Source organism: Dromiciops gliroides, chromosome 2 (genome assembly GCF_019393635.1).
Source record: "Dromiciops gliroides isolate mDroGli1 chromosome 2, mDroGli1.pri, whole genome shotgun sequence".
Taxonomy (NCBI): domain Eukaryota; kingdom Metazoa; phylum Chordata; class Mammalia; order Microbiotheria; family Microbiotheriidae; genus Dromiciops; species Dromiciops gliroides.
Window position 1 is genome coordinate 360,819,746 of NC_057862.1, and position 27,132 is coordinate 360,846,877.

At 44.5% G+C, this 27,132-nt stretch overlaps 2 protein-coding genes across 2 annotated transcripts; both read right to left on the reverse strand.

Moving 5' to 3' along the window:
- Positions 1–394: 394 nt before the first annotated feature.
- EIF6 (eukaryotic translation initiation factor 6) lies at positions 395–5,411 on the reverse strand. Its single transcript, XM_043989693.1, has 7 exons — positions 5,056–5,411; positions 4,813–4,924; positions 4,380–4,465; positions 3,360–3,535; positions 2,277–2,453; positions 1,243–1,424; positions 395–678 (listed from the first exon to the last, which is right to left on the reverse strand). Exons 2-7 carry the CDS (start codon positions 4,917–4,919, stop codon positions 669–671), a joined length of 738 nt encoding a protein of 245 aa, XP_043845628.1. The 5' UTR covers positions 4,920–4,924; positions 5,056–5,411; the 3' UTR covers positions 395–668.
- A 244-nt stretch (positions 5,412–5,655) lies between these two features.
- Positions 5,656–11,203, reverse strand: FAM83C (family with sequence similarity 83 member C). Its single transcript, XM_043986880.1, has 4 exons — positions 10,546–11,203; positions 9,124–9,291; positions 8,103–8,227; positions 5,656–7,753 (listed from the first exon to the last, which is right to left on the reverse strand). The coding sequence occupies exons 1-4, from the start codon at positions 11,053–11,055 to the stop codon at positions 6,499–6,501; spliced, it is 2,058 nt and encodes a 685-aa protein (XP_043842815.1). The 5' UTR covers positions 11,056–11,203; the 3' UTR covers positions 5,656–6,498.
- Positions 11,204–27,132: the final 15,929 nt, after the last annotated feature.

Sequence of the window (27,132 nt, forward strand, 5' to 3'; positions counted from 1 at the left end):
TATATGTCCAGTGCTTAACAGTGCCTGGCACATAACAGGTGCTTAATAAAAAAATGATTATTGACTGATTGGTCTACACTATTACCCGAAGTTCTTATCCTGGACTTAGCTCAAGCCACTGTCTGGAGTGGGCTCTCCAAGTTCTCTCCATCTGCTAATGTTTCTTCCATTAAGGCCCAATCCAAATGCTTTCTTGAGACTAACAGGTGAAAACTTTTTTTCATCAAATTTCTCCAAGCACTTCCTGGATCTCTTGTTTGCATCAGTTACTGAGTATCTGCAAAGTCTCCAAGTCCCTTGAAAGCAGGGTCAAGAAGAAAGGGTCTTTCCTAGGAACTACCCTTCTTCCCCAGGGCAAGAGTCCCTTTAAAAAATTTTAGGCAGCCAGGATGAGTATAGACAAGGGGCTCGTGTGCCTTTTAATGATAGAAGGACAGTGGAGGTCAAAGAGCCAAGGTGAACTCATTTAAGGGCCTTTTCCCCCCTTCCCCCCAAACAGTAAAAATGAAGTTATAGGAGATCAGTCTTGGAAGCTTTGATGTACTCCCACCAGCCATGGTCCAGGCCCCAAATCACAGATGCTAAGACTCTCTCTGCAGGGCCTTACACCATCCATATTGGAGCTTATTCAAGAGGCCAAGCAGCAGGCGCGATAGGTAATCAATCACTCAGGTTAAACTGGTGGAAAAAAAAGAATAGAGAGAAAAGGTCCATTACCCAACTGCTCTTCAGCCAACACCAAAACCCCTTCCCCATACACTTCAGGAGGGGGTTGTTATTTGGTAAAGAACAGGGATCCCTTCTTAGAATAACATTTTTTGAAGAAAATGCTAAATTTCAATTAAAGGGCAGTAAAAATAAAGATGTTTTCTTCCCCATCCAAATTCAAGGATACCCTGAAATCTACCCGTGGACCTCAGGTTAAGAATTCCTGCTCTCCAGAGACCCTTGGCCCTTCTGTAAAAGTACCTTTAAATATCCTTCCCTCATCTGGAGCACAAGGGAATTCTATCTAGAAAGGGCCTATAAATGAACAGTGTTCTAGTTTTTTGGCCATTTGCTAAATGCTTGCAAAGCTAGGCTGTACCAGCCCCTGGCTGTTCATGTCTGGGAACCTAGAGTTGAACTATCAATACAGGTAAGTTCTCTATTATAGAAGAGGTGCTTTCTTTGGTTTAACACATATCAATTGGTAAAACCCTTCAAGGATAGAGGATTCAGTGGGCCACAGCAGTCACTAACCTGTCAATGAGGGAATCCCTCATGCTGGTGGCAATGGTGCTGGGTTGGGCTTCATTAAGCTTGAAGACACTCTCTACCACTGACAGCTCTGTGCTAGTTGTGTCCAGCCCACAGAAGGCGCACCAGTCGTTGACCACCATCCCAGCTGCAATCACCTCACTTCCCCGGTTCACAGTACCAGCCTGCCAGAGAATCCAATGAGAACCGTAATGTCTCCCTCTTCAAAGTTTTCGCATGTGGATAGAGATTCTTCAATCCTGGGGATTCTAAGAGGCTGTTCTTGATCCTGAACAACATCAATACTATGACTCTTCAGAGCTGTCCTTTCATTCCTCACCTGGCATTTCTCATGAACTCAAGGTTATAGAGATTCTTGTTCTTGGTAGATGACTATCCCCAGACTTACCTACATCTTCACTTATATATACACCATAGCTCAGATTTGGTAAAATATTACCCCATGCTTTTTTTTTTTTTTTTAATAACCATTAGGGCAGCTAGGTGGCGCAGTGGATAGAGCACCGGCCCTGGAGTCAGTAGTACCTGAGTTCAAATCCGGCCTCAGACACTTAACACTTAGTAGCTATGTGACCCTGGGCAAGTCACTTAACCCCAATTGCCTCACTAAAAAATAAAATAAAATAACCATTAATACAAAATCATGGAAATCATTAAAAAGTGATCAATGACAAAGTCCAGAGCTTGAAGTTCTGAGAGATTTCTTCTTCCTAGGGTGATGGAGGGAATGCGCCATGCAGTAGCCTCCATGCCTACTTCGTATGCTCACAGCTGCTCTTGTCCCTAGCCAAGCATAAAAAAGCAGCCAAGCCTAAGATGACTAGTGCACCACTTGGTAAAAGGCACGTATTGGCTTGCTTTGCTTTTATAAGATGGGGTGGGAGGCTCTAAAGAGCTCTGCCCCATCAGAATATAGGGTGGTGACTCAACTCTGAGGCACCAGGATTAGTTAGCCCTGGCTAGAACTGCAGAAATTGGAACAAGCTGGGCCTAAGGGCAGAGGGAAAGGTACTCACCACCAGTGGAACCTGGAGAAGAGAGGACAATTCATCTTGATCCTCAATGGAAGTCTTTGGGTGCACTAGCCCTCCCTGATTGCTGAAAACACAGTAGCTTCCTACCAGCACCTGGTCAGCCACTGTCTGTCTGAAGACTTCAACCTTGAGTACATCAGCTAGAATTTCTTCTGTCTCCTGTGAGTGCAGACACACAATTCAGAAGTATGAAGAAATAACAGGCCTCCATTATCTTCATTTATCAGGATCCATATTCCCACCCAAGGAAGAAAGGAAGATTTGAATGTATCTACAGTCAATAGTGAGAAATAGAGATGAAGGGCAGAAGGGACCAATTCACTTTTCTGGGGCCCCAATATGGCTCTAGGTCAGGAATCCTCAATAGGTATCAAAGGTGCCTGGGGTTGATCACCACAGTCCCTTTCTCCACAGCTGCAAGCTAGAACATTCACAAGATCATAGATTTGGAGTTGGAAAGGCTTCAAGAGGTCACTGAGTCCAACCCCCTAATCTTATGGATGAGGAACTGAAGCCTGGAGAGGAATTTTCCAAGTTCACATTGGTAGTAACAGAACTGAGATTTGAACCTAAGTTCTCTGACTGAAAAACTCTCTACTGTGCTAGTGCCTATTCTTCAAAATAGTTGTTAAAGAAGGGTTAAGCATCCCCCACTTCCAAAAGCCCTGTTTTGGAATTAGATTGTGGCTTTTCTCCAATTCAAGTCATATGCAACTTTTGGGATGCTTCCCCAACTGATTGCAAAGCCTAAACCAGCTCAATGTTCTTTGTTCTTTAGTCCCTCTCTGTTCCTAGTCAGTCGCCCTATCTAGACGAGAAGTTTCTAGGAGACAAGGACCACATCCATCTAATCTGTTTCACCACAGCCCTGCACAGGGCTCAGACTCAGTGAATTAAACTTAGATGAGAAAACTGCATATGGTTCAATCTTATTTTACAAAGACTCCATACATTACTTTATCCATATTGATGACTGTTTTCAGCATCCAAATACCCCCAAGAGAGACTTTCCTAGAAGAGACTAACTAGGGGGTAAGATAATATTGTGTCTGTGTTCCTCCTCACCCTGTCCAGGTCGGGGTGAACAAGAGCTACATAGTCATTACAGGTGGTAACATTGCCCAGTGCTGAGAGTCGCTCCTCCACCCGACGGATCTGTACTGAGTCTGGGAGACTGTTGCGGATGTGCTGCAGCTCCTGGTCTGTAGTATTGTTGGGTACCAGAAGGCCATGTCGATTTCCTGGTGAGATCCAGAATGAAACACCAATTGAGCCAGGGAGAAAGGAGGCACAGAAGCAGCACCTCCTGACTTCTTTCTGCTGGTCCTTCATAAAGGCACATGCTATCTCTTGACCTGGCGCCACAGGCCCCATGCCCTCCCTCTTTTCCCTCTTCAATACAGAAGATGAGTGTACCATCTTAACACCCAGCACAGGGATCTGAACAGAGGAAGCAATTCTTTTTAAATTAATTCAAACAATGAAGACCTGCTTCTGTAGCCACCTGGGTGCCAGATGTCTTGACAAGAAATCAAAACGGGCACTGTCCTGACAGCTGTGTTAATGATGAACTTATTTCATTCCAAGGCCAAATGACAGATTCCTACCCACTTCAGGCTCAAGGGAAGGTGGTGTGTAAAGCTAGGCTACAATATACTCAAATATAATCTCTGAGTGTAACACAACCGCAACTACAACTTTGAATGGAAATCCTCTGAATTGCATTGCTCAATTGCAATGAAAATCAAAAGGGCAGGGTGGGCCCTAGGTTGTGCAGTGGATAGAGCACCGGCCCTGGATTCAGGAGGACCTGAGTTCAAATCCCGCCTTAGACACTTGACACTTGCCAGCTGTGTGACCCTGGGCAAATCACTTAACCCTCATTGCCCCACCAAAAAAAAAAAAATCAAAAGGGCCTACCTGAATTTCCTCATTGCACCAGAGATTACATCACTAGGGTGTGGGAATCTTTTGAGTCATAAGGACCTTCCTACCACCATCCCACCGTCCTAGTATCCCCAGTATCCGGAATCCCCCGGTATCCCTTCCCTTCCCCTCAACCCAGACCTTTAGGGCCAGACATACCCACACACATGCGCCCAATGATCCTGCAGCCGGCGATGGAAGCGTGTACCACTGGAATGGTCTCTGAAAGCTCGCCCTCAAACACACTGTGAAGAGACAGTCAGCCCAGGGTCACAAAAGGGACTCTGGTGACTCTTCCCTGGTGCTGCCGGACTTTCCCCTTCCCCTCCCTCCCAAGTCAACCACACCCCTCCTGGATCTCAGGATCCTGGCTTTAGAGCTCAGAGATCTTCTGAGAGCTCACTTTCCAATGCCTTTTGAAATCTCTAACACCTGCTTCTGAGGGAGGCTGAACAAGGACAGCCACCCCCATGGTCAAGACGGGGAAACTGAGGTCCAGAGCAAGGACAGGTTTCGCTTAGGTTCACAGAATCCGAAGAGAGGCAGGTCCGGGCCGAGAGCCTGGGTAGCCTCCGCCCTCCCCGGGCCCCACCTGTAGAAGTTCTCCGAGCCGCCGATGGCCACCAAGCAGTAGGTGTTGGTGAGTTTGGCGAAGCAGCCGATCTCGCAGTTGTTCTCAAAGGAGGCTCGGACCGCCATGGGGCCTAGGGACGGGGGAGAAGAGGAGGGGGTCAGGGCGCCCGTCCTCCGCCAGAAGCCGCGGTTGCCTCGGGATCCCCCCTCCCCGACCCCGAGGCCGTACCCCCACGGCCGCCTTTCCCCGAGGCTGTCTCACCTGGGTTCGTCCGGTCTAGACCCAGCAGCACTGATCGATCCCCGGCTGCCGGCTCCCTCCTCCTCCTCCTCCTCTTTCTTCTCCTCCTGCCCCGGCTCTAGCCTCTCACGCCCTGCCGCCGAGCCCGGCTCAGCGGGCAAAAGCTATCGCACGAGGCGCTCTCGTAATTCGCTTCCGTTTCCGCTCCTGAACTAAACGACTTCCGGGACGAAGCCCTTATGGGGCTGCTCTGGCCGGAGACTCCGGGACCACTAGGTGGTTCCCAGTCTTCCTTGGGACCGGACTTGGGGAGAGCGACCTCGGCAGCTCAGGAACCGTTCCCTACACCAATCCGTTCCGATCACTTCTACGGGAGCCCCGCCCCTTCCGGATTTACGTCACCCTACCCCACCTCTTCCTGAGTCACTACACCCCACGCCTTCCATCCCTCCCAGCCCCACCCACTGCCTCCCTGGATCCTTGTCCCCGCCTCCCTCTTTCTGCCTGCCCTCCCCTGGCTCATCTTTCAAACGAGTGCCTAGCAACCTCTCCAGGTTAGCCTGGAAGGGGCCGAATCCCCAGCCCCAAATTCGCACAGATCACGCCAGTCGGGATCACTTAAGTTTATTTGTGTTAATTTCCCACTGTGACTGGACACCCATATGTCCCAGGGAAAGAGCTGTCCTGTGGACCCTGGGGGAAAGGGGTTTGCATGCATTCACGTGTTTGTCAGGTCGACTGAGTCCTCCTTGCCTTGGAGTACCTCCCCCTATCTGGGAGGAGTCTTCTAGTCAGTCCTCTTCTTTCCCTTTCCTGATCTCTCCCTTCTAACTTCTAGTAGCAAACCCCAGAAGCCAGGCGTGGCAGTCTGGCAATTTACTTTCTGGACTCCACCCCACAGAATAGGTGCCCTCACCTGCTCCGGGGTCAGGGACCTCGGAAGGTAATGAAGTCTTGTTCAAATAGGACCTCATTAATGACATGATAAACTCATTACTTTAGGATAATCCTAGCCACAACCCTGTTCTCCCCACCCCCAACACCTGGAATAGGGTTCATAAGCACAAAATAAGGGATCAATAAATACTGGTTGACCTGTGTGTGTTGGGGTCAAAAATGAGGGTTGCTATGGTTGGAAGTCAGTGGGGCAGGATTCAGTGATACTGGATATCAGTGGATAAGTACAGTCCATAGTGGGGTGGAGATGGGGGGGAGGGGCCAGGGTCAGTAGGTCAGAAATGAGGCTGTGGTTAGTGGGGTTGGGATCAGTAGGCTGGAATTTTAGGTGAAGAGGTTGGATATCTGGGACATTAGGGGTCAGATGGGATTAGTAACCTTGGCCTCTGGTGACACTTGTCTCTGGTTCTAACCCTTGGGCCTGTGACAGGTCAGGCCAGCAATAAACTGGGACCAGCTACAGAGGTTTCCTGTAGAACCTGGGCCTGAGGAGCAGGCGAAGGGGTCTTAGGTTTCAAAGCGGCTTCGGATTAGTCTGAACTTGGACTTGTTATATTTTGTGATGAGATCCAGCTTGCTATGACCAAGAGTCAGACGTTTTTCATCCCCAGGAGTATGATTCTGGGTACCAGCAGGGAGACAGAATGCTTGCGGGCCAGGAACACTGGAGACAATAGGCTCCTGTGGGTTAGGAACAATAGGTACACCAGAAACAACAGATTGCCGTGGGCTAGGGACATTGGGGATGCCAGGGACGCCTGGGTCTGGGCTCCTTTTTACCCCCTGTAGCCTGTGGTATTTGGTGATGAGGTCCAACTTGCTGTGGCCCAGGGTCAGTCGCTTCTCATCTTCGGAGGCCACCTTGGCCCTGCCCGTGGTGTCTGGGGTAGAGATCCTAACTGGCCCTGCCCCCTCCATCCGGAATGGGCCATATTTAGCTACAAGGTCCAGTTGGCCCAAAGTTGGCCGTCTCTGGTCAGTAGACTGCTCGTGGTCCCCAGAGCCTGGGTTCCCAGAATCGGGTGTCTGAGAACCCCTGGGCAGGAGGTCTAGTCGTCCATAGTTGTGGCTGGGAGGGGATGGCTTCCTCTCCTGTGATGGCTTCTGACTTGCTTCTGGGACTAGTGTAGGCATTCCACAGAAGCCCCTGGGTATGCCGGGCTCCTGGCTATGGGTGAGCCCATTCTCTGGAAGCCGAGGAAGGGGCACAAGGTGGAGCTGGCGAGAAAACAGAGGGCTCCCTAACCCTGGTCCAAGCCCCAGCCCTAGCCCTTCCTGATTGAGGGCTGGCGATGACTGAGCCCAAGGAGCTGTCCCCAGCGTGCCTAGGCTGGGTCGATAGGCTGTGGTTGGGCTGTGGTTGGGGTCTGACAATCGTCGGTGCAGGGGAAAGGGACCACTGGCTTGGCGCCGGCCAGGACCAGGAGAACCAGAGGCTATGAGACCACTGAAGCCAATGCCACCACCTCCAGGTAGCCCACAGTAGGAAGAGCTTGTAAGGGGGGAACATTTGATACTGCCAAGGCTAGGGCCAATTGGTGAGATAGATGGAGAACTAGGGAGGCCTGACTCAAAAGCCAGGGCAGGTGGGGGTGGGCGGGGAGCCCGAGGAGCCAAGATATCCTCTTCGCCACCAGAGAAGCCCTCCACAGCCTGAGACTCAGCAAACATGCAGCGGAACTCTCGATCGAAGTCCTCAACAATGCGGCCCCGAAGCTGCAGCACCAGGCTGGTGTGAACCTGACTGCAGAGCCATGTGAAGCTAGGAAGGGGCAGAGAGAGTAGGGGTTAGAAATCCCAAAGTGAGCTGGTGAGAGGGGCCTCACTGGGGTCAGGAGGACGGCCAAGGGCAGGGGCTAGAGCCCCAGAAGCCAGGGCTGGAGCCTTTTAGTCCAGTTGAAGCTCTGCCACTTGCTCCACCTGTCCTTAGCCACATCCTTTCCCTTCTGTATAATAGGAATTAGGCCATGGATGCTCTCAAAATCTTCTAATCCCCCCTCAGTGGGGAGGATGCAGAAGAGAGCATTTTATAGGCAAAGGGTGGGACCCCCAGCACCTGTCTTCCACTGACTTCCCAGGTCACTTCTCACTCCTTGTTCTTTCCATCATACCTGTAGCTCCCAGCCACCACCTGCTCACAGTCAATGATGACAAACTTTTCCAGCGCCTGCCCTGTGAAGCGGCGTCCTGCCTTGCTGCAGTAGGTGTCCCCACAAATGCTCCGCACACGCATGTTCTAGAACTCAGGAGGAGAAGCAATGTCAGGAGGCACTTTTCTAGCGTCAAAGACTTTTTCTGCTAACCTCAAACCCTGACCCACCCAGGGCCCACTCAATTTGATTAATTTCATTTCAACAAAAATCTGTCGAACACTTACTACGGGTGAGGAAGGCACTATGCATGCTCTTGGGCTTTTATTTTACAAGGAAAATAAAACACAAACACAATAGGTATAATAGACAGTAGACAATGAAGGGAGCCTAGGAGAGAGCAGAGAATTCTAGGCATATCTGAGATGAGCTAGGCCAGGGCTTTTTAAACTTTTCCCACTTGCGACCCCTTTTTGCCTGAGAAATTTTTACATGACTCCGGGTATATAGGTATATAAAATAGGTATACATTACCTTTTATTTATTTTTTTGGTGGGGCAATGACTTGCCCAGGGTCACACAGCTAGTAAGTGTCAAGTATCTGAGGCTGGATTTGAACTCAGGTCCTCCTGAATCCAGGGCAGGTGCTCTATCCACTGAGCCACCTAGCTGCCCCTATACATAACCTTTTGCTGTTGCCACATAGCTAGGGGCCAGAACACTAGGAGGATCAGGGAAGGCTTCAAAGAAAAGGTGGCTGCTGATGTGACCCTTGGAAGAGGATTGTGAAAGGTGGAGGTGAAGAGGGAGCACATTTGAAGTATGGGAGATAACTTGGGCAAATGTCTGCAGGGAAAGTGGCACCAACCTGAATATCATCTTGGGGTCGCTGTCCCCTGATCTTCATCTCTAGGTCAGCTAGGCCCTGCTACTACTGGAAAGTGGGGTGCCTTTCTCCTACCTATCCTTGACCTGAGCCTGGCCCTGCTGATCCAGCACCCCACTGATCCCAGTCTGGTATCCCTGGCCCTTGCCCACTGACCGGCAGGTGGCCCCCCGTGAGATCCATCTTGTAGCACATCTCCAGGAAGTGGTGCAAGTTGTCCTGAGCCAGCAGCAGGTAAACAGGTACAGCACGACGGCCTGAAGCCTCCATTAAGTCACAGAGCAGCTCCATGTCTGTGAATACATCCATTACCACAGCCACAACCTGTAGGGTGAAGGGAATAGGGTCTAGCAATGGGAGCCAAGATACTTGGGGTCTGGACTAAGGCAAACCTCTCTTCCCCTCTGAGCCTCAGTTTCCACATCTGTATAATTTTTAGAGTTGGTCTTGATACACTGTGTGATCATAAAGGGAGGAGGGAGACCCCTGCATCTCCAAGGACGCTTCCAGTTCAAAATCCTGAGTGTCTTTCTAGCTCACCATGGCCCCAGCCGCAGTCTCCCTCTCTCAGGATTAAGGGCTTGCTAATGGCCCCTTAGACCGTAGCTCCTTAATTCTGCCTTCCCCTCCCACTAGGGTTAGAGAAATGAATTTATGATCCGATTTTACAGATAGGAAGACTGGGGCCCAGAGCTGTAAAGGTTGCACAGTGAGTTAAGGATTGAACTTGATTCGATGTCTTCTGGCTCTGGCTCTGACAGGACTGAAGCAGGGGCCAACCACAGATTCTAGGCTAGGGATTGACTTCTAAATAGTGAGAGCAAAGGGAGGAGCCAAAGATCAAAGCAGTTGGGACAGAGTTAATGACCCTATTAGATGCTATACTGGGGCCACCCATGCCTCAGGGCACCACAAGGAAAATGGAGGGTGGAATATGGGATCCAAGACCCCAGGACTAGAACCCTACTGGGGGAAGTAAAGGCTCAGAGGGACAGGAGAGGTTTTGTCTCTGCCTTCCTTAGGCCCTGGTCTGACTTCTGCTGTCTGAGCCTGCCCTTCCCTCCCATGAGTTACAGCTCATCAGTTAGTGAGCCAGACCAGACCACTCTCCAGCATCCATGAACCCAGTCTCCCAAATGATCTTTCTCCCCCAGGCCTCTCCTACCAGAAACCCCCAGGGTTGTCCCACCAAATTCCAATAATAGTGAAGGACAGCATCATGAAGTGTCTTTTCTTCCTCCAGGAAAACAGGACCGGAGAAAGATAGTGGGAGGTCTAAGTGTCTTAGTATGTTTATGTTTAGAAGAAGGGAGGGGGGGAAGGGTGGCAGAAAAGCTGATGGAATCTATCCACAGTCCTTGACAATCCTAATATTTTCCAACCTGCTAGTCTAGGAAGCTCTGGCTCACCTCCTTTACTTCCTGAGCTGGTACCTTCTATGAATAGCACAGAATTTGGAATCTAGATGCAAAACTTGCCTGGCCTCAGTCCCTGGCCCAGTCCTCCCCACTCAGCCCTCAGCCCTCAGTCCCCTGCCTAATCAACCAGTCAAGTACCCAAACCCATCCAGAATTGTACCGTGCGGGCTTGGCTGAAGAGGAAGCGCAGTAAGTCTTTGATGTTCTTGGCCTTGTCCCTCTGGAAGTGAACAACAGCTTGTGTGGGGCTGAAGCCTGTGGCCTGGGGCACGTCAGGCCAGCCCAGGTCCAGGGCAGGTGGCTCAGCATCTGTTGCTGCTGGGAAGTAGGTGCCAGAGGTGGCCTGAGAGATGAGGCTGAGCCGGTCAGCAGTGCCAGAGGTCTGGGGGCCTGCCTTGCCATTTCTATCTCCACTCTCACCACTGTCCCCAATCTCAGGACCTCCACGAGCATGCTGGGTCATATAGTCAAGGTCCAGGGTAGAAAGGAAGGGCAGCTCCCGTTCCTCGGCAATGACTCGAAGATAGGCAGCCTCCCCATGTTCTAGGAGGGCGTCTGCAGCCAGCCGGGCGGCTTCACTGTGCTTCAGGACCAGGGGTAGGGCCTCTCGCCACCAGGGCCGTTTGAGTTCCTCTACTCGGCCCCGCAGGGCTCCTGGGCCTCCAAACATGTTCTTGAGACCCACTCCTAGAACCACAACCTATCCAAACTGCACCCTTAGCCCCAAGGCTCCAGCCTTGGATTTTGGCCTCCCCATGGTTTATGCTTCCCTGCTTTTGCTGAATGACTACAGGGAAAGATGTGAAGAGGCAAGTGCCTTGGCCTCACCCTCACTCTGGGGGAGTCAGGCCCATCCCGCCACCCTAAGTCTGTGCCAGGCCCCGCCTTTATTGCCTCCAGGCCACTTTGAGGGAACCTGTCAGATCAGCCCCACCCGCTGCTGTCAGGACTCGCCCAAACCCCCACTGAGCGGATTGGGGAGGGCCAGTGGTTCCCTCTTTGGCTTTTACCCAGCATCAGCACCAGTCTCCGAGCACCTATCCTGTCCCCTCTTTTGTGACCCAGATGACCCCACCTAATGCCCAGGGCTTGCACATGGACACATAGATATTGACATGTGTAAACCCTGACACACCCAGACACACAGGGACACTGCCTATTGAGTTACTTCTCCCTTTCTTTTACCTCAGCTCTGATCATGGTTGCTCTTAGCATAGCCTGGGCCCTGGGGCCCATGTACACCTTGATATGATCAGACCTCCAATCCCCAGTCAAGTCCTTATTCTAGTAGGGTTAGACCGGCCTCCTCCTAGGCCCAGTTTGGGACAGGGCCTTCCTGGGGCCAGGAAGGGGGCCACAGTGGGTAATTCTTTTTGGTTCCTTGGCCAAGTTCAGGCTGTGCCTACCTTGGGGGTGGGGGATGGGCTTCCCACCCAGACTGTGCTCCAGTTTAAATGATTCTCACTGCATGAACTGATGATGAGTGAGGTAAGCAGAACCAGAAGAACATTATACACAGTATCATCAACATTATGTGTTGATCAACTGTGATAGACTAGATTCTTCTCACCAATCCAATGGTACAAGAAAGTTCCAAAGGACTCATGATGGAAAAGGCTCTCCAAATCCAGAAGAAAAAAAAAAGAACTGTGGAATATGGATGCTGATTGAACCATACTATTTCTTTTGTTTTTGGTGCTGCTGGTTTTCTGTTTTGAGGTTTTTCCTTTTTGCTCTGATTCTTCTCTTATGACTAATGCAGAAATATGTTTAATGTTATTATGTATATATAACCAATATCAGATTGCCTGCTGTCTAGGGGTGGGGTGGGGGAGCAAGGGAGAAAAAAATGAAATTGGAAATCTTATATAAACAAGTGTTGAAAACTATTTCTACATGTAACTGGAAAATAATAAAATATTTTTATTTAAAAGAAAAAAAAAGATTCTCACCTCTGGGGCCCAAGGAAGGTGGGAGGCAGTGAACAGAAGCGGGGATTGGACAGGATAGAATGGGGCTCTGGGGACCCAAGGATATTTGCATGGGAAAACTTGGTAGGGTTACTCTCCCTGCTGTACACAACCACAGGATCTGAAGCCCAGGAGGAAGAGACCTACGGTGAGAGAATCCAGGTCTCCGAAATTTATGTCCAGGATTTGTACTCTGCACCTGTTGCCTCTCAAGTCTGACCAGGCAGAGGGGGGGGTTGGGGAGTTGTTGTGGGCAGGGAGCTGAGTAAACAAAGTCAGACTTTGTGGGAGGTAATGATGTGCCTTTTGAGCTAGGTAAGATAGCAGGGGCTTCATTAGGCCCTTATCTCACAATCTCAGCATTTGGAGGGGGTAATGGGAGGAGTCAGGCTGAAGGTGACTCTTGGACATGTACTAGCTAGCGCCTTTACTATGTCCTGATCTGAGGATATGTGTAGCACAATGTATATCCTTGTTTCTACTTGTATTGGTGTAAGGATGCACGTATCAGTGTCGGCCTATAGCAGTGTGTGCAAGCATGTATCAATAATAACATGTCTGGATATGTATGCACCTAGGGGCAAACATATGGGTAATGCATGTGTGTATCAGTATGATTATGTGTGTGTATCTGGCAACCCCTCCAATATCTTTGCCAAGAAAGGTCACAGAGTCAGACATGACCAAAACAAGTAAATAACAAATCTGGGTCTCAGAGCTTTCTGTATCCCCACCATGTCTCTGGAGAAATCTCTGACAAGGGTCCTGGTCTAGGGATAGAAGAGAGGTGGCCATACTGAGAAGCAGAGCACTTGGTTTTGAACCAGATTCTGCCCTCATTACCTGTGTGACCTTTGGCAAATCACATAAAATCCCTGGGCCTGTTTCCTCCCTTGTAAGAGGTGGGGGGTCAGACTAGATGACCTGTAAGGTTCCTTCTAGCTTTAAATTCTTGATCTTATATCATTATACTTATTTGTACTAATCACTTCCCCTTCCCCTCTATTTCCAATTTATGAAAGGCCCTGGTTAAGTTAGAGACCAGTACTTCTAGGCCTGTGACAGTGGTGGTGATGGTGCTGGTGGGTGGCTGGTGCTCAGAAGCAAATGGGACTAGTGGCTCACAGGGTATGGAGAGAGAAACACTATGTCTTCAATAACCCCAACCTAGTGCAGGGACTTACCCTTCCCTTTTTCTTCCTGAAGACTTCAAACTCTTCTTCCAGTAAGGTCTCTTGCCCTGTCACCCTCCCAACTCCCTGTTAGGGCAGAGTTAAGTTGGAACACTCCTTTCTTTACTTACTCACTCTATAAGAGCAAGGAACAAGACTTTTTTTTTTTTTCTGATAGAACATGTTATTCCTCTAAAGCCTAAAGCAAGGCTCTGCCCAGATCAAAAGCTGCCTAAGTGATTCACAAAATTCTAGAATTTCAAGCCAGAAAGAAACATGGAGGGCATCTACACATGCCACACTCACAAGTGGTCATCCCAGCTTCTGTCTGTTGAATGGACGTTTCCTGAGGGCCTGTGTTCCAGGCTTGGTGTTGTAAACTACAGGGGATAAAGAGATAAATGAAACTCATCCCTGGCTTCAAAGATGTCTCCACAGTAAGTAAAGAATGTATAGATTAGATGCAAAACAGTCACCCAGGAGCAAAGAGTGAGTAAAGTTAGCAGTTATTGACTGAGGTCCTAGAATTAAGTTGGGCCTGCCCTTCCCCTGAGGTGATGGGAGAGAAGGGTAAGAGGGCATTAACTGGGAAGGCCAGGTCCAACTCGGGGACATGAGGGTGGAGAATGAAATGTGTGTGTGTGTTCGTGTGTGTGTGAGAAGTTTCTGGCCTGAGCTACAGGCCTCCTGGGGAACATGTTGGGCACAGGGTCCTTAATGACTATTATTAACAGAAAAGAAAACATGTTTCCTGGTACAATGGTGCGTCAGGCGCCAAGTTGGCATCGATCTCTGGACACGGAGGCTACTTATCACTGTCTGCTGTCTCTACCAGGCTTTAAGTGGTACCTTGGCAGGTGATTTACCAACATTTGAAGATGGGCACTCCTCAAAGAGAAGCACTAGGGGCCAAAGGTTTCAAGTCCCTTTGGGACTAGTAATAACAAGTGGAGCTGAATTTCCATAGAGAACTCGAAGAATGACAAAATTGCTTTGCAAACACCATCTCCTTCTAAGGCAGAGACAACATGCAAATGACAATGTATAAACTAGCTATAGCCAGGAGAGACTGGAGATAATCCACAGAAGAAAAGCACTAGCACCAAGAGGGATTGGGAAAGGCTTCCTGTGGAAGGTGGGATGTTAGCTGGGCCTTGCAGGAAGCCAGAGAAGCCAGGAGGCAGAGATGGAGAAAGAGCACTGCAGGCAAAGGGGAGAACCAATGAGAATGCACACCAATTTAGGAGATAGAGTGTCTTGAGTGAGGAGCAGCAAGGAAGGGTATGTGGAGGGCGTACAATGTATAAGAAGCCTGGAAACCTATGAAGGAGTCAGGCTATGAAAGACTTTAGAAGCCACACAGAGGATTCTCTTTTTTAATTTAATTTAATTTTTTGCGGGACAATGAGAGTTAAGTGACTTGCCCAGGGTCACACAGCTAGTGTCAAGTGTCTGAGGCCGGATTTGAACTCAGGTCCTTCTGAATCCAGGGCTGGTGCTCTATCCCCTGCACCACATAGTTACCCCCCCACACACAGAGGATTTTCTATTCAATGCTGGAGGTAATAGGGAGACACTTAAAGTTGATTGAATGAAGGTAAGGGAAGTGACATTGTCAGACCTGCATTTTAAGATCATGTTGGCAGCAAAATGGAAGATGAATCGGAGTGAGGAGAGATATGGCAGTGGGACCCACCAGTAGACTACATGCAGAAGTCCAGGCATGAGGTGATAAAGGTCTATACCAGAGTGGAAGCAACATCAGAAGAGAGAAGGGAGTGTATATAAGAGATGTTATGAAGGTAAAATTGACAGGTGTTGGCAACAGATTGGATATGAGGGTTGAAGGAACCAAGATGACACCTTGGTTGTGATACTGGGTGATTGAGAGGCTAGTGGTAATCTTCCACACTAATAGGGAAATTGGGAAAGAGGTAAGGGCTGCAGTGGGGTGGGGGGGGGGGGAGAAGATAATGAAGCTGAGATCCAAATCCAGGCCCAGGTTCACAGGATTGAAGATTGGAAAGGATCCTTAGAGATCATCAGGTTGGGCTCCAATTCTGCCTTTGGCACTGACTAGTTCCTGGAGTCTTCATTTCCTCATCTCTAAAATGAAGATAGTATCACTGTGGTGCCTACCTTCGTAGGGGTGCTGTGAGGCTGAAGTGGAAAATGTCTATTTGCAAGCTCTAAAATGCTATACAAATAGCAGTTTTCATTATTTCTAATATCTTGAAGGTCATACATAAATAGGTATAGCAAAGGGTTCTTTTAAAAAATGTCTCCCCCAGAACTAATTGTTGTGCTGTATGCACAATATATGCTTAAATATTTGCTGAATATGAATCAGTGAGGGGCAGCTAGGTGGCGCAGCGGATAGAGCACCGGCCCTAGAATCAGGAGGACCTGAGTTCAAATCCGGCCTCAGACACTTAACACTTACTAGCTGTGTGACCCTGGGCAAGTCACTTGACCCCAATTGCCTTACCAAAAAAAAAAAAAAAAAGAGAGAGAGAGAGAGAAGTCATGAATCAGTGAATGAATGGAATGCAAAATGACACACAGATTTCTGGAGGTATCTGGGCTGGCCACTACCAGACCTTGCTAATGAAATTAGGCACAGGAACAACACTACATCTTCACTGTCTCTTCCCATACTTCCTTACCGGCCTAGACATATGAGGGTTGGAAAGCTGATACACCCCTTCTGAAAGCATGGTGACCCCTGATCTAGACATGTTGAAGGCAGGGATGTTCTCTTATCTTTCTTGTTCTCTCCCCATCTTGTCTGTTGGGAATTCACTGCTGTCAACCCTAGAGACCTTGAGATGGGATGGCTATACTCCTCTTGCCTCCAGCCTTTGCAGATGCTTCTACCTAGTGTGGTGACCAATTTTTAATTGGGGAGTGCTAGCTAAGTGGCTTGCCGCAATATTGGCGAAGGAAGGAGACCGGCAGCTTCCCTCAAAACAGAACAAGATTTATTTTAACAAGAACGAACTTAAAAAAAAAAAAACAAAACCACAAACAGGATCAGTAGGATCAAAGGAAAGGAAATAAAATGGGGAAAGGGAAATTATAATATCTGAAAAATACCACCGCCCAGGAATCAGCTGAAAATGCGCAGCAGAACGCCTGTCGCTTTCCAGCTTCCACCTAGAATGCCCAATTCTCCTCCCCCAAACCTAGAAACACCCCACACAGCCCCACCCAATGGGATGGCCTCTCTGACAGTCACATGACTGCCCTCACTAGGCTTCCAATCATTATAATTTTGCCAGGCCCATGTAGGCGTCTGCGTGTGGTGATGATGTGAGTTGCCAGAGCCCTGGCAACGGCTACAACCAGTGGGTGGAGCACCATGTGGTTTGCGGAGCCCCAGGCCAGTGCTCGCCTAGGCATAAAAACCTCAAATAACAATTAATTCTTTACACTAGGGAGGGGATCCTCCAGGAATGGTGATGGAAGGACACAGGTTCCTAAGAAGAGTGTAAGATTGAATCTCCCAGTGCCCTGCGCCTTGTGAGAGGGGGTCAGCTAGGGCAAGTAATTTCTTTTCTGGACCTTGTCTGTAAAAATGAGAATATCTACAAACATATACCTCACAGGTACAGGGAAAACTTTGTAAATCTTAATGTAAACTACTACTATGATAATGTTGATATAGGGCTTTATGGTTACACTATCATCTCATTGGATTTTCACCATAGCTCCCGGAGGGGGGATGGGGTTAGATACTTATAAGTCACCACAAAGCCGAGAGACAGAAGGGTATATCACAGGCATCTTTTTCTTTTCTGTGCCTCAGTTTCCACATCTATAACATGGAGATTATAATAATCAGTGGGCTGTGATTGCTCTGTCATCCCAACTTAACATCATCAAGTTCCTGGGGTGGGCCAGGACAGGTACAAAGAAAATAGTCAGGGCAGCTAGGTGGCACAGTGGTTAGAGCACCGGCCCTGGATTCAGGAGGACCTGAGTTCAAATCCGGCCTCAGACACTAGCTGTGTGACCCTGGGCAAGTCACTTAACCCCCATTGCCCCACAAAAAAACCAAAAAAACAGTCTTTGCCTTCAAGGCGATAACCTACCATCTATGAAAAGGCAGTTATGCTCCCACAGTCTTGCCCCCAGAAGTGAGGGACTGTAAGGAAAGCACATTGTTAAGTCTGAAAACATTAGAGAAATGGGAAATATGGTTGTACCTATTTTAGCTTTTTTAGCTGCAACTCAGTCCTGGCCATTGACTAGAGCACTTTGAGGACTTATTTGCTCCTTTCTGGTACACCACAGCTACTGCAGACCTTCATTCCCAAGCTCCCCACACACTGTAACCTTCAATGGCAGAGGATGATATTGATGGTGCTAACTTCCACCTATACTTGACCTTCACCTTAACATATTTTTCCTGCTTCAGAGAAAGAAGGCTCCTTATCTGTGCATGATCATATTTCTCTTAAAATTTTTAAAAATTGATCTTTTGTATTAACATAGCTTCTCTTTTTTTCTCTCTACCTACTCCTTCCCCTTTCTAGAGAACCATCCCACATAACAGAGCATCCTATACTTTCAATTATTTTTGGGGGGGGGGCAGGGCAATGAGGGTTAAGTGACTTGCCCAGGGTCACGCAGCTAGTGTCAAGTGTCTGAGCCCAGATTTGAACTCTGGTCCTTCTGAATCCAGGGCCAGTGCTTTATCCACTGCACCACCTAGCTGCCCCCTATCCTTTTAATTCTAAAGGGATGTTGCCATCATGTTAATGCCCTCCTTCTCTCCAGGACCTTCCATGTCTCTTTGGTTCCTTCCTTTCAAAATATTCAAACCTCTCCTATGCTAACAAAACAAAACAAAACAAAACAAAAACCAAACCAAACAAAAACTTTCTTTCTGCTCCCCCTTCAAACTTTAGTCTTATTCTTCTTCTCTTAAAATTATACTGCCTCAGGATTCTCTTTACCTTTCTGCTAATAGTTAAACATAATGGCATTTTCTCAGTGCTTAACTTCAAAACTTTCATCTCCCTCTTTCTTATACCACTGACATTGTCAACATTTTTAGACACTCTTCTCTTGGCCTCTCTAACCTTCATGTTCTTTTCCTACCTCTCAGATCAATTCTTGTGTGTCCTTCCACACACACCTCGGGTGGGTGAGCATAGCCCAAGACCTTGATCCTTTGTTTCTCCACTCACTACTTAAGGGACTCTTCTAAGCTTAACAGTTTTAAATTCTCACTTTTGTGACATGCATTTTCTACTTTGGCATCTCACCTGAAATACAATCTTGTGCTACACTTAAATTTCTCCATCACTTCACTCAATATGTCAAAATTGGGTTGATCATCCTTCCTGCAAACTAGTTTCCCTTCGCAACTTTCCCAATTCAGAGAATCTGAATTTGAAGTTATCTCAGAATTGGTCTGATTCAACACACTCCTGAACAAGAATTAGCTCTGGAGCAAAACTCTCAAACTTCAGTCTTCCTAGTGGGGCCAGAACCAGATTAAAATGTCATTGGGAAATGTTTAATAAAATAACTAAAAAAATAAAAATAAAATACTAAAAATATAACCTAGATAATGTTAATCTGTGGTTTTCTAAGTCAATCTGCAGCATGACAGGGATTCCTTTCTATTTGAATCTGACACCAGTGCTCTAGAGCATATACTCACCAAGTCAGCTTTTGCTCAAAGACCTTTACTGAAGTAAAATCCAATTTGTACTGAGGCAGCATCTTCCCTTTTTTGTTGGGGCAGCACATCACCCCCCTTTTTGTTGGGAAATTTTTCCTTCCTGGATATGTTCCTACAACTTTTACCCACTATTCTAATTTTGCCTTCTGGGGTCAAGCAGAACTAGTCTTCCACATAACAGTCCTTTAAAAATATATTATTTTATTTTTTCCCTCAATTACATGTAAAAACAATTTTTAACATTCATTTTTTAAAAGTTTTAAGTTCTAAATTCTATCCCTTCCTCCTTCCCCTCCCTGCTTCCTCAGATAGTAAGTAATCTGATAAAGGTTATACATCTGCAATTGTATAAAATATTTTGATATTAGTCATTCTGTTGAAGAAACCTTAAACTAAAAAAAAAAAAGTGAAAAATAGTATGCTTCAGTCTGTATTCAGACACCATCAGTTCTCTCTCTAGAGGCAGATAACTTTTTTCATCAGGACTCCTTTGGGACTGTCTTGGGTAACTGTATTGCTGAGAATAGCCAAGTCATTCACAGTTGTTCATACAATATTGCTGTTACTATGTACAGTGTTCTGATTCTGCTCACTTTACTTTGCATCAGTTCATGTAAGTCTTCACAGGTTTTTTCTGAAATCATCCTACTTGTCATTTTTTATAGCACAATAATATTCCATTACAATCTTAAGCAACTTGTACAGCCATGGAAATCCTCTCAATTTCCAATTCTTAGTCACCAACAAAAAGAGCTATTATATTTTTGCACAAATAGGATATTTTCCTTTTTTTTTTTTAAATCTCTTTTGAGATATAGACCTAGTAGTGGTATTGTTCGATCAAAGAGTATTCAGTTTGACAGCCCTGGAGCAGAACTGGGCATACTTTCAAGTTGTTTTCCAGAAGGGTTGGATTAGTTCACAACTCCATCAACAATGCATTAGTGTCCCAGTTTTCCTACATTCCTTCCAATATTTATCACTATCCTTTCCCATCATATTATCCAATCTGGTTGGTATGAGGGGGTACCTCAGAATCATTTTGTGTTTCTCTTATCAGTAGTGATTCATGGCTACAGATAGCTTTGTTTGAAAACTGCCTGTACAAATCCTGTAAATATCAGTTAGGGAATGATTTTTATTCTTATAAATTTGACTCAGTTCTCTATATGTTTGAGAGAGTAGGCCCTTTATCAATGAAACTTGCTGTCAAGATTTTTTCCTAGTTTTCTACTTTCTAATTTTGGTTGCCTTGGTTTTGTTTGTGCAAAAACTTTAATATCAATAAAATTATCCATTTTATATTTCCTAATGTTCTTTATCTTGTTTGGTCCTAAATTCTTCCCTTATCCATAAAATCTGACAGGTAAACTATTCCATGCTCTCCTAATTTGGTTATGGTATCACCCTTTATATTTAAATCATATACTCAAAATTTTGACCTTATCTTGATATATGGTGTGAGATGTTGGTCTAAACTTGGTTTCTCCAGTTTTCCAGTAGGGCTTCTTCCCCCCAAATAATGAGTTTTTGTACCAAAAGCTTGGATCTTTGGATTTTTCAAACACTAAATCACTATGGTCATTTACTAAAATGTATTGTATACTGATTGCACTCATTCTTCACAATTTCTTAGCTAATACCAGATTGTTTTGATGATTACTACTTTATAATACAGTTTTCTCACTGATTCCCTGGATATTTTTGACCTTTTGTTCTTCTAGGTGCATTTTTATTATTTTTTCTAGCCCTATAAAATATTTTGGTAGTTTGGTATAACACTGAATAAGTAATTTAGGTAAAATTCTCATTTTTATTATATTTGGGTCAGCCTACACATGAGCAATTAATATTTTTCTAATTGTTCAGATCTGACTTTATGAAGTGTTTGATAATTGTGTTCATATAGTTCCTGTGTTTGTCTTGGCAAGTAGACTCCCAAATATTTTATATTGTCTGTGGTTATTTTAAATGGTATTTCCCTCTCTTGCTGCTGGGTTTTATTGTAGTACATAGAAATGCTGATGATTTATGTGGGTTTATTTTATATCCTGTAACTTTGCTAAAGTTATCTCAGCTAGTTTTTTTAGTTGATTCTCTAGTATTCTCTAAGTATATCATCATATCATCTGCAAAGAGTGATAGTTTGGTTTCTTCATTGCATATTCTAATTACTTTTTCTTCTTATTGCTATAGCTAGCATTTGTAGTAAAATGTTGCATAATAGTGATGATAGTGGGCATCTTTCCTTCACCTCTGATCTTACTGGCTTATCCCCATTATAGAAAATGCTTGCTGATGGCTTTGGATATCTATCCAAATATTGCTTATCATGTTAACCAAAGCTCCATTTATCCTTAGGCTTGCTAGCATTTTTAATATGAATAGGTGTTATATTTTGTCAAGGCCTTTTTCTGCATCTATTGAGATAATTGTATGATTTTTGTTGGTTTTGTTGATATGGCTGGTTATGCTGATAGTTTTCCTAATATTGAACCAACCCTGCATTCCTGGTATAAATCCCACATGGTCAGTGTATGATCCTAGTGATATATTGCTGTAATCTCCTTGCTAATATTATATTTCAAAATTTTCCATCAATATTCATTAGGGAAATTGGTCCACAGTTTGGTTTTAGTTTTTTCTAGTTTAGGTGTCAGCAAGATAATTGTATCATAGAAGGAATTTAGTAGGATTTCTTCACCTATTTTTCCAAATAGTTAATGTGGTATTGGGATTAATTGTTCTTTAAATGTTTAGTAGAATTTGCTTGTGAATCTATCTGGCCTGGAGATCTTTTCTTGGGGAGTTCACTAATGGCTTGGTCAATTTCTTTTTCTAAGATGAGGTTATTTAAAAATTTTATTTCCTTTTCTGTTAACCTGGGCAATTTATATTTTTAAAAAATATTAATTGATTTCACTTAGATTGTCAGATTTATCAGCATATAACTGGCAAAATAGCTCCTAATTTCCTTTTTTTTTTTTTGGTGGGGCTATGGGGGTTAAGTGACTTGCCCAGGGTCACACAGCTAGTCAAGTGTCTGAGGCTGGATTTGAACTCAGGTACTCCTGAATCCAGGGCCGGTGCTTTATCCACTCCTAATTTCCTTTTTATGCTTTAATTTCCTCTTCAATAGTGAATTCACTCCTTTGATTTCTGATACTGGTAATTTGTTTCTCTTCTTTCCTCTTTAAAATCAGTTTAACCAATGGTTTATCTATTTTATTGGTTCTTCACAAAACCAGTTTCTAGTTTTATTAGTTCAATGGTTTCCTTCCTATCAATTTATTATTCTCTCCCTTTATTTTTCAGGATTTCTAATTTGATGTTTAATTGGGAGGGGTTTAAGTTTAAAAAAATTTTTAGTTGCATGCCCAATTCATTGATATGCTCTTTTCAATATTTTATTGATGTAAGCATTTAGATATATATTCCCCTAAGTAATGCTTAGAACCTATAAATTTTGGTATGTTGTCTTATTGTCATTTTGCTTAATATTACTGATTGCTTCTATGATTTGTTCTTTGATCCACTTATTCTCTAGGATTAGATTTAGTTTCAAATTTTTAACTATATTTCCATTGTCCTTTATTGAATATTTTTATTTCATTATGATCTGAAAAATATGTACTTAATATTTTTGTTTTTCTGCATTTGGTTGTGAGGTTTCTATGCCTTAATATATGGTCAATCTTTGTGTAGGTACCATTTACTACTGAGAAAAGAGTATATTCCCCCTCCTCCCCAGAGGGCAATCATATATAACTTTTGTAAAATTCTATTCACCTCCTTCTTTCTTGTTTACTTTATGGTTAGATTTATCTAGTTCTGAAAAGGGAAAGATGACGTCCCCCACTAGTACAGTTTTACCATTTTCTCCTGTAACTCATTATAGCTATTTTTTGGGGGGGTGAGGCAATTGGGGTTAAGTGACTTGCCCAGGGTCACACAGCTAGTGTAAAGTGTCTGAGGTCATATTTGAACTCAGGTCCTCCTGACTACAGGGCTGGTGCTCTTTCCACTGCGCCACCTAGCTGCCCCCACTATAACTTTTTTAAAAACTTAGATATACCATCTGGTGTAAATATGTCTAGTACAGATATTACTTCATTGTTTATGGTATCTTATAGCAAGATATAGTTTCCTTCTTTATCTCTTTTAATTAGATCTATTTTCGTTTTTGCTTTTTATGAGATCAAGATTGCTAACCCAGGTCTTTTTTTACTTCAGCTAAAGCATAACAGAATTTGCTCCAGCCCCTTACCTTTATTATGTATCTCTGTGCTTCAAATGTGTTTCTCATAAGCAGCATATTGCAGGATTCTGGCTTTTAATCCATTCTGCTTTCTGCTTCTCTTTTATGGGGTGAGTTCATTGCATTCACATTTACAATTATGATAACTTCCACTTTATTTTCCCTTATTTATCCTTTTTTCACTTTTTACCCTGTTCCTCCTCAAGTTTTACTTTTAACCAATGCCTCCCTCAATTTACCCTTCCTTCTGTCAGCTTCTCCCCTTTTCTTATCCCTATGCCTTTTTACTTCCTTATTGTTTCAGATAGGTTTCTATGCCCAATTGAATGTTATTCCCTTTTGTGTGTGTGTGTGTGTGTGCGCGTGCGCGCGCACGCGTGCGCATGTGCGCACAATGAGGTTTAAGTGACTTGCCCAAGGTCACACAACTAGCATCAAGCATCTGAGGCCGGATTTGAACTCAGGTACTCCTGAATCCAGGGCCAGTGCTTTATCCACTGCACCACCCAGCTCCCAGTTATTCCCATTCTGAGACAATTCTGATGAGAGAAAGGTTCAACCATTGCCTGCCACCCCATCTTCCCCATCACAGTTATAGCTCTTTCATGCTTCTTTTGTGTGAGATAATTTACCCTATTTTATCTCTTCTTTCCCTCTTCTCCCAGTGCAATCTTCTTTCTCACCCCTTAATTGTTTTGTTTTTTTCCCCTGGGGGGTGGCAAATATCATCCCATCAACGTCAACTTACTCCTGCATCCTTTGTCTATGCATACTCCTTCTAATTGCCCTCATGGTGATAAAGTTCTTAAGAGTTACAAATATCATCTTTTGTTTTCTCTTTCCTGTTACCTTTTTATGCTTCTCTTGAGTCTTGTATTTGAAGATCACATTTTTTGTTCAGCTCTAGTCTTTTAATTAGGAATGCTTGAAAGTGTTCTATTTCATTAAATATCCATATTCCCCTCTGAAGGATTATACTCAATTTTGCTAGATAGGTGATTGTAATACTACTTCCTTTGTCTTCCAGAATGTTAAATTCCAAGCTCTTTGGTTCCTTAATACAGAAGCTACTAAATCCTGTGTGATCCTGACTGGCTCTTTGATATTTCAGTTCTTTCTGGCTGCTTGCAGTATTTTCTCCTTTCCCTGGGAGATCCTGGTAGTATTCATTTTGGGATCTCTTTTAGGTGGTGATCAGCAAATTCTTTCAATTTCTATTTTGCCCTCTCATTCTAGGATGTAAAGGTAATTTCTCACGATCATTTCTTGAAATACACTGGCCAGGTTTTTTTTTTTTTTTTTTATCATGGTTTCAGGTAATCCAATAATTCTTAAATTATCTCTTCAGGATCTATTTTTCCAGGACAGTTGTTTCACATTTTCTTCTATTTTTTCTTTTTTTGGATTTTGTCTTATCATTTCTTGATGCTTTATGGAGTCATTAGCTTCCACTTACCCAATTCTAATTTTAAATGAGCTTTTGTACCTTCTTTTCCATTTGACCATTTCCACTTCTTAAGGTGTTGTTTTCTTCTGTGAATTTCTTTGTACCAGCTTTTTCATTTGGCCAATTTTATCTTTTAAGGAGTTATTTTCTTCGGGGAATTTTTGCATATCTTTTCTCATTTTTTTCTGCTTCTTTTACCAAGGTTTTGACTCTTTTTATTTTTAATGATTCTCTTGCACTGATCTCATTTCTTTTCCCAGTTTTTTCTTTCTTTTTTGCTTTTAAAAATCCTTTTTGAGCTTTTCTGGTTCTTTTTGGGCCTGAGACCAATTCATGTTTTTCTTTAAGGCTTCACATGCACCTATTTTGACATTGATGTTGTAACAATTGGAATGACACCACCTGCTGGAGACTTACTGTAGAAGAGTTCCGCCCATGAAGTGAAGATCTTTGAGGGCAAGACCAGGAGTCTTTTCTTTGGGATCAGGAAGTGACATTGGCTAGTGAGAAGAAGGAAGGGACTAGCGCTCTGTCTCGCTCTCTTTCCTGAGGGCGCTGGTGGAGAAGGGAGCTAGAAATGCGCTCTCCCTTTAATAGATAGGAATTTAGGCCTTTCCTTCTCTCTTTACTAAATTCTTATTCTCCTTAATAAATGCCTAAAAGTCTAACTCTTGCTAAAGTTTATAATTTATTGGTGACCACTCATTAGATTTTAGACAGTCTAGCTAGAATTTTAGCCCTTAACAATGTCCTCTAAGTTTGTGCCTTGATCTTCTTTCACCATAACAACTTTCTATGGTGAAAGTACTTTTTTTGTTGTTTTTTGCTCATTTTTCTATTTCATGACTTTTTACTTTAATGCAAAAATTGGGCTCTGTTCCTAGAATAGAGAGGACACTGTCTCAGACTTCTTGTACTGTGGATCAGGACCTCATTGCTGTCCTATCCTGGTGGGGCCATGCTACTCACTAGCACTGGGGGAAGGGGCTCACTGGTGGCCTGCTCTGGGATTTCACTGCTGCTGGCTTACCTTGGGGCTTCAATGATGGTTTGTACCAGGGGCAGGGCTCCCCCTAGGGGTTGGCTTGCCCCAGGGCTCAGGGTCTCACTGTAGGACCCCTGGGGTGCAGCCCTACTAGCTTCCTTGACAAACCTTCCTCCCTATCTCAGTGAGACAGATCTTTCCTACATACCCTCGAAGATGTTCTGGACTAGTTAGCTGCTTTACTGCTATATAACTGGTTCTGAGGTGTTATTCTAAGGTTATTCGGAGGGGAATTTGGGAGAGCTCAGGGAAATTCCCATCTCACTCCACCACCTTGGTGTGAAAGTTTGTGACAATCCATTAAATGGATGCTAAAAATAGCATCATGTTCATCTGTTCTCTCTCATTTATTTTCTATTTTCCTCCAGGGTCGATATTCCTAGTTCTTTCAATGAATACTACTGTAGCAGATAAAGTTCTTTGGTGTCCTGATTATCTTCTTCTGGATGCCCTGTATTTTATTAATGTTTTTCCCAAAATGGAGCACCAAGTACTTCAGATAGAGTTTAACCAGATCAAAGTAGGCTGTGATTATCACTTTCCTTGGCCTGGTTAGTAAGCCCCATATAGCTTTGGATTAAATTCACCTTTTTTTTGGCTGCCATATCACATTACTGAATCATGGAGCTTATTGTATAATGCTATAGCTCCCAGTTTGTAGGTGTGAGGTTGATTTCTTGAACTTAGATGTCAAGATAATATTGCTTTTATTAAATTTTAACTTATTACCTTTGACTGAATATTCCAACCTTTAACTTTTTTATTCATGATTCTCACCCAGTATGTTATTTATCTCTAGCTTTGAGTCACCTGAGAATCTGATAAACTTGTTATCAACAAAGACCTTCTTTCACACTGCCACCAAAATATTAATAACTGCTTTTTGGGTCTGGCCATTTAAATAGTTTCAAATCCACCTAACTACATAATGGTCTAGTCCACATAATTCTACCCTATATAAAATAGCAAAAGAAACTTTGTCAAATGTTTTACTGAAATCTAGGCAAACTATAGTATTCTCCTGATCTACAAGTCTGGATACCCTATAATGAAAGGATATGAGGTTAGTTTAGTATGACCTGATCTTGATAAGTGAAGCTGGCTCTTAGTAATCAGATTCCATTTCTAGATAATGATTAATAATCCCTCTAGTAGTGTTA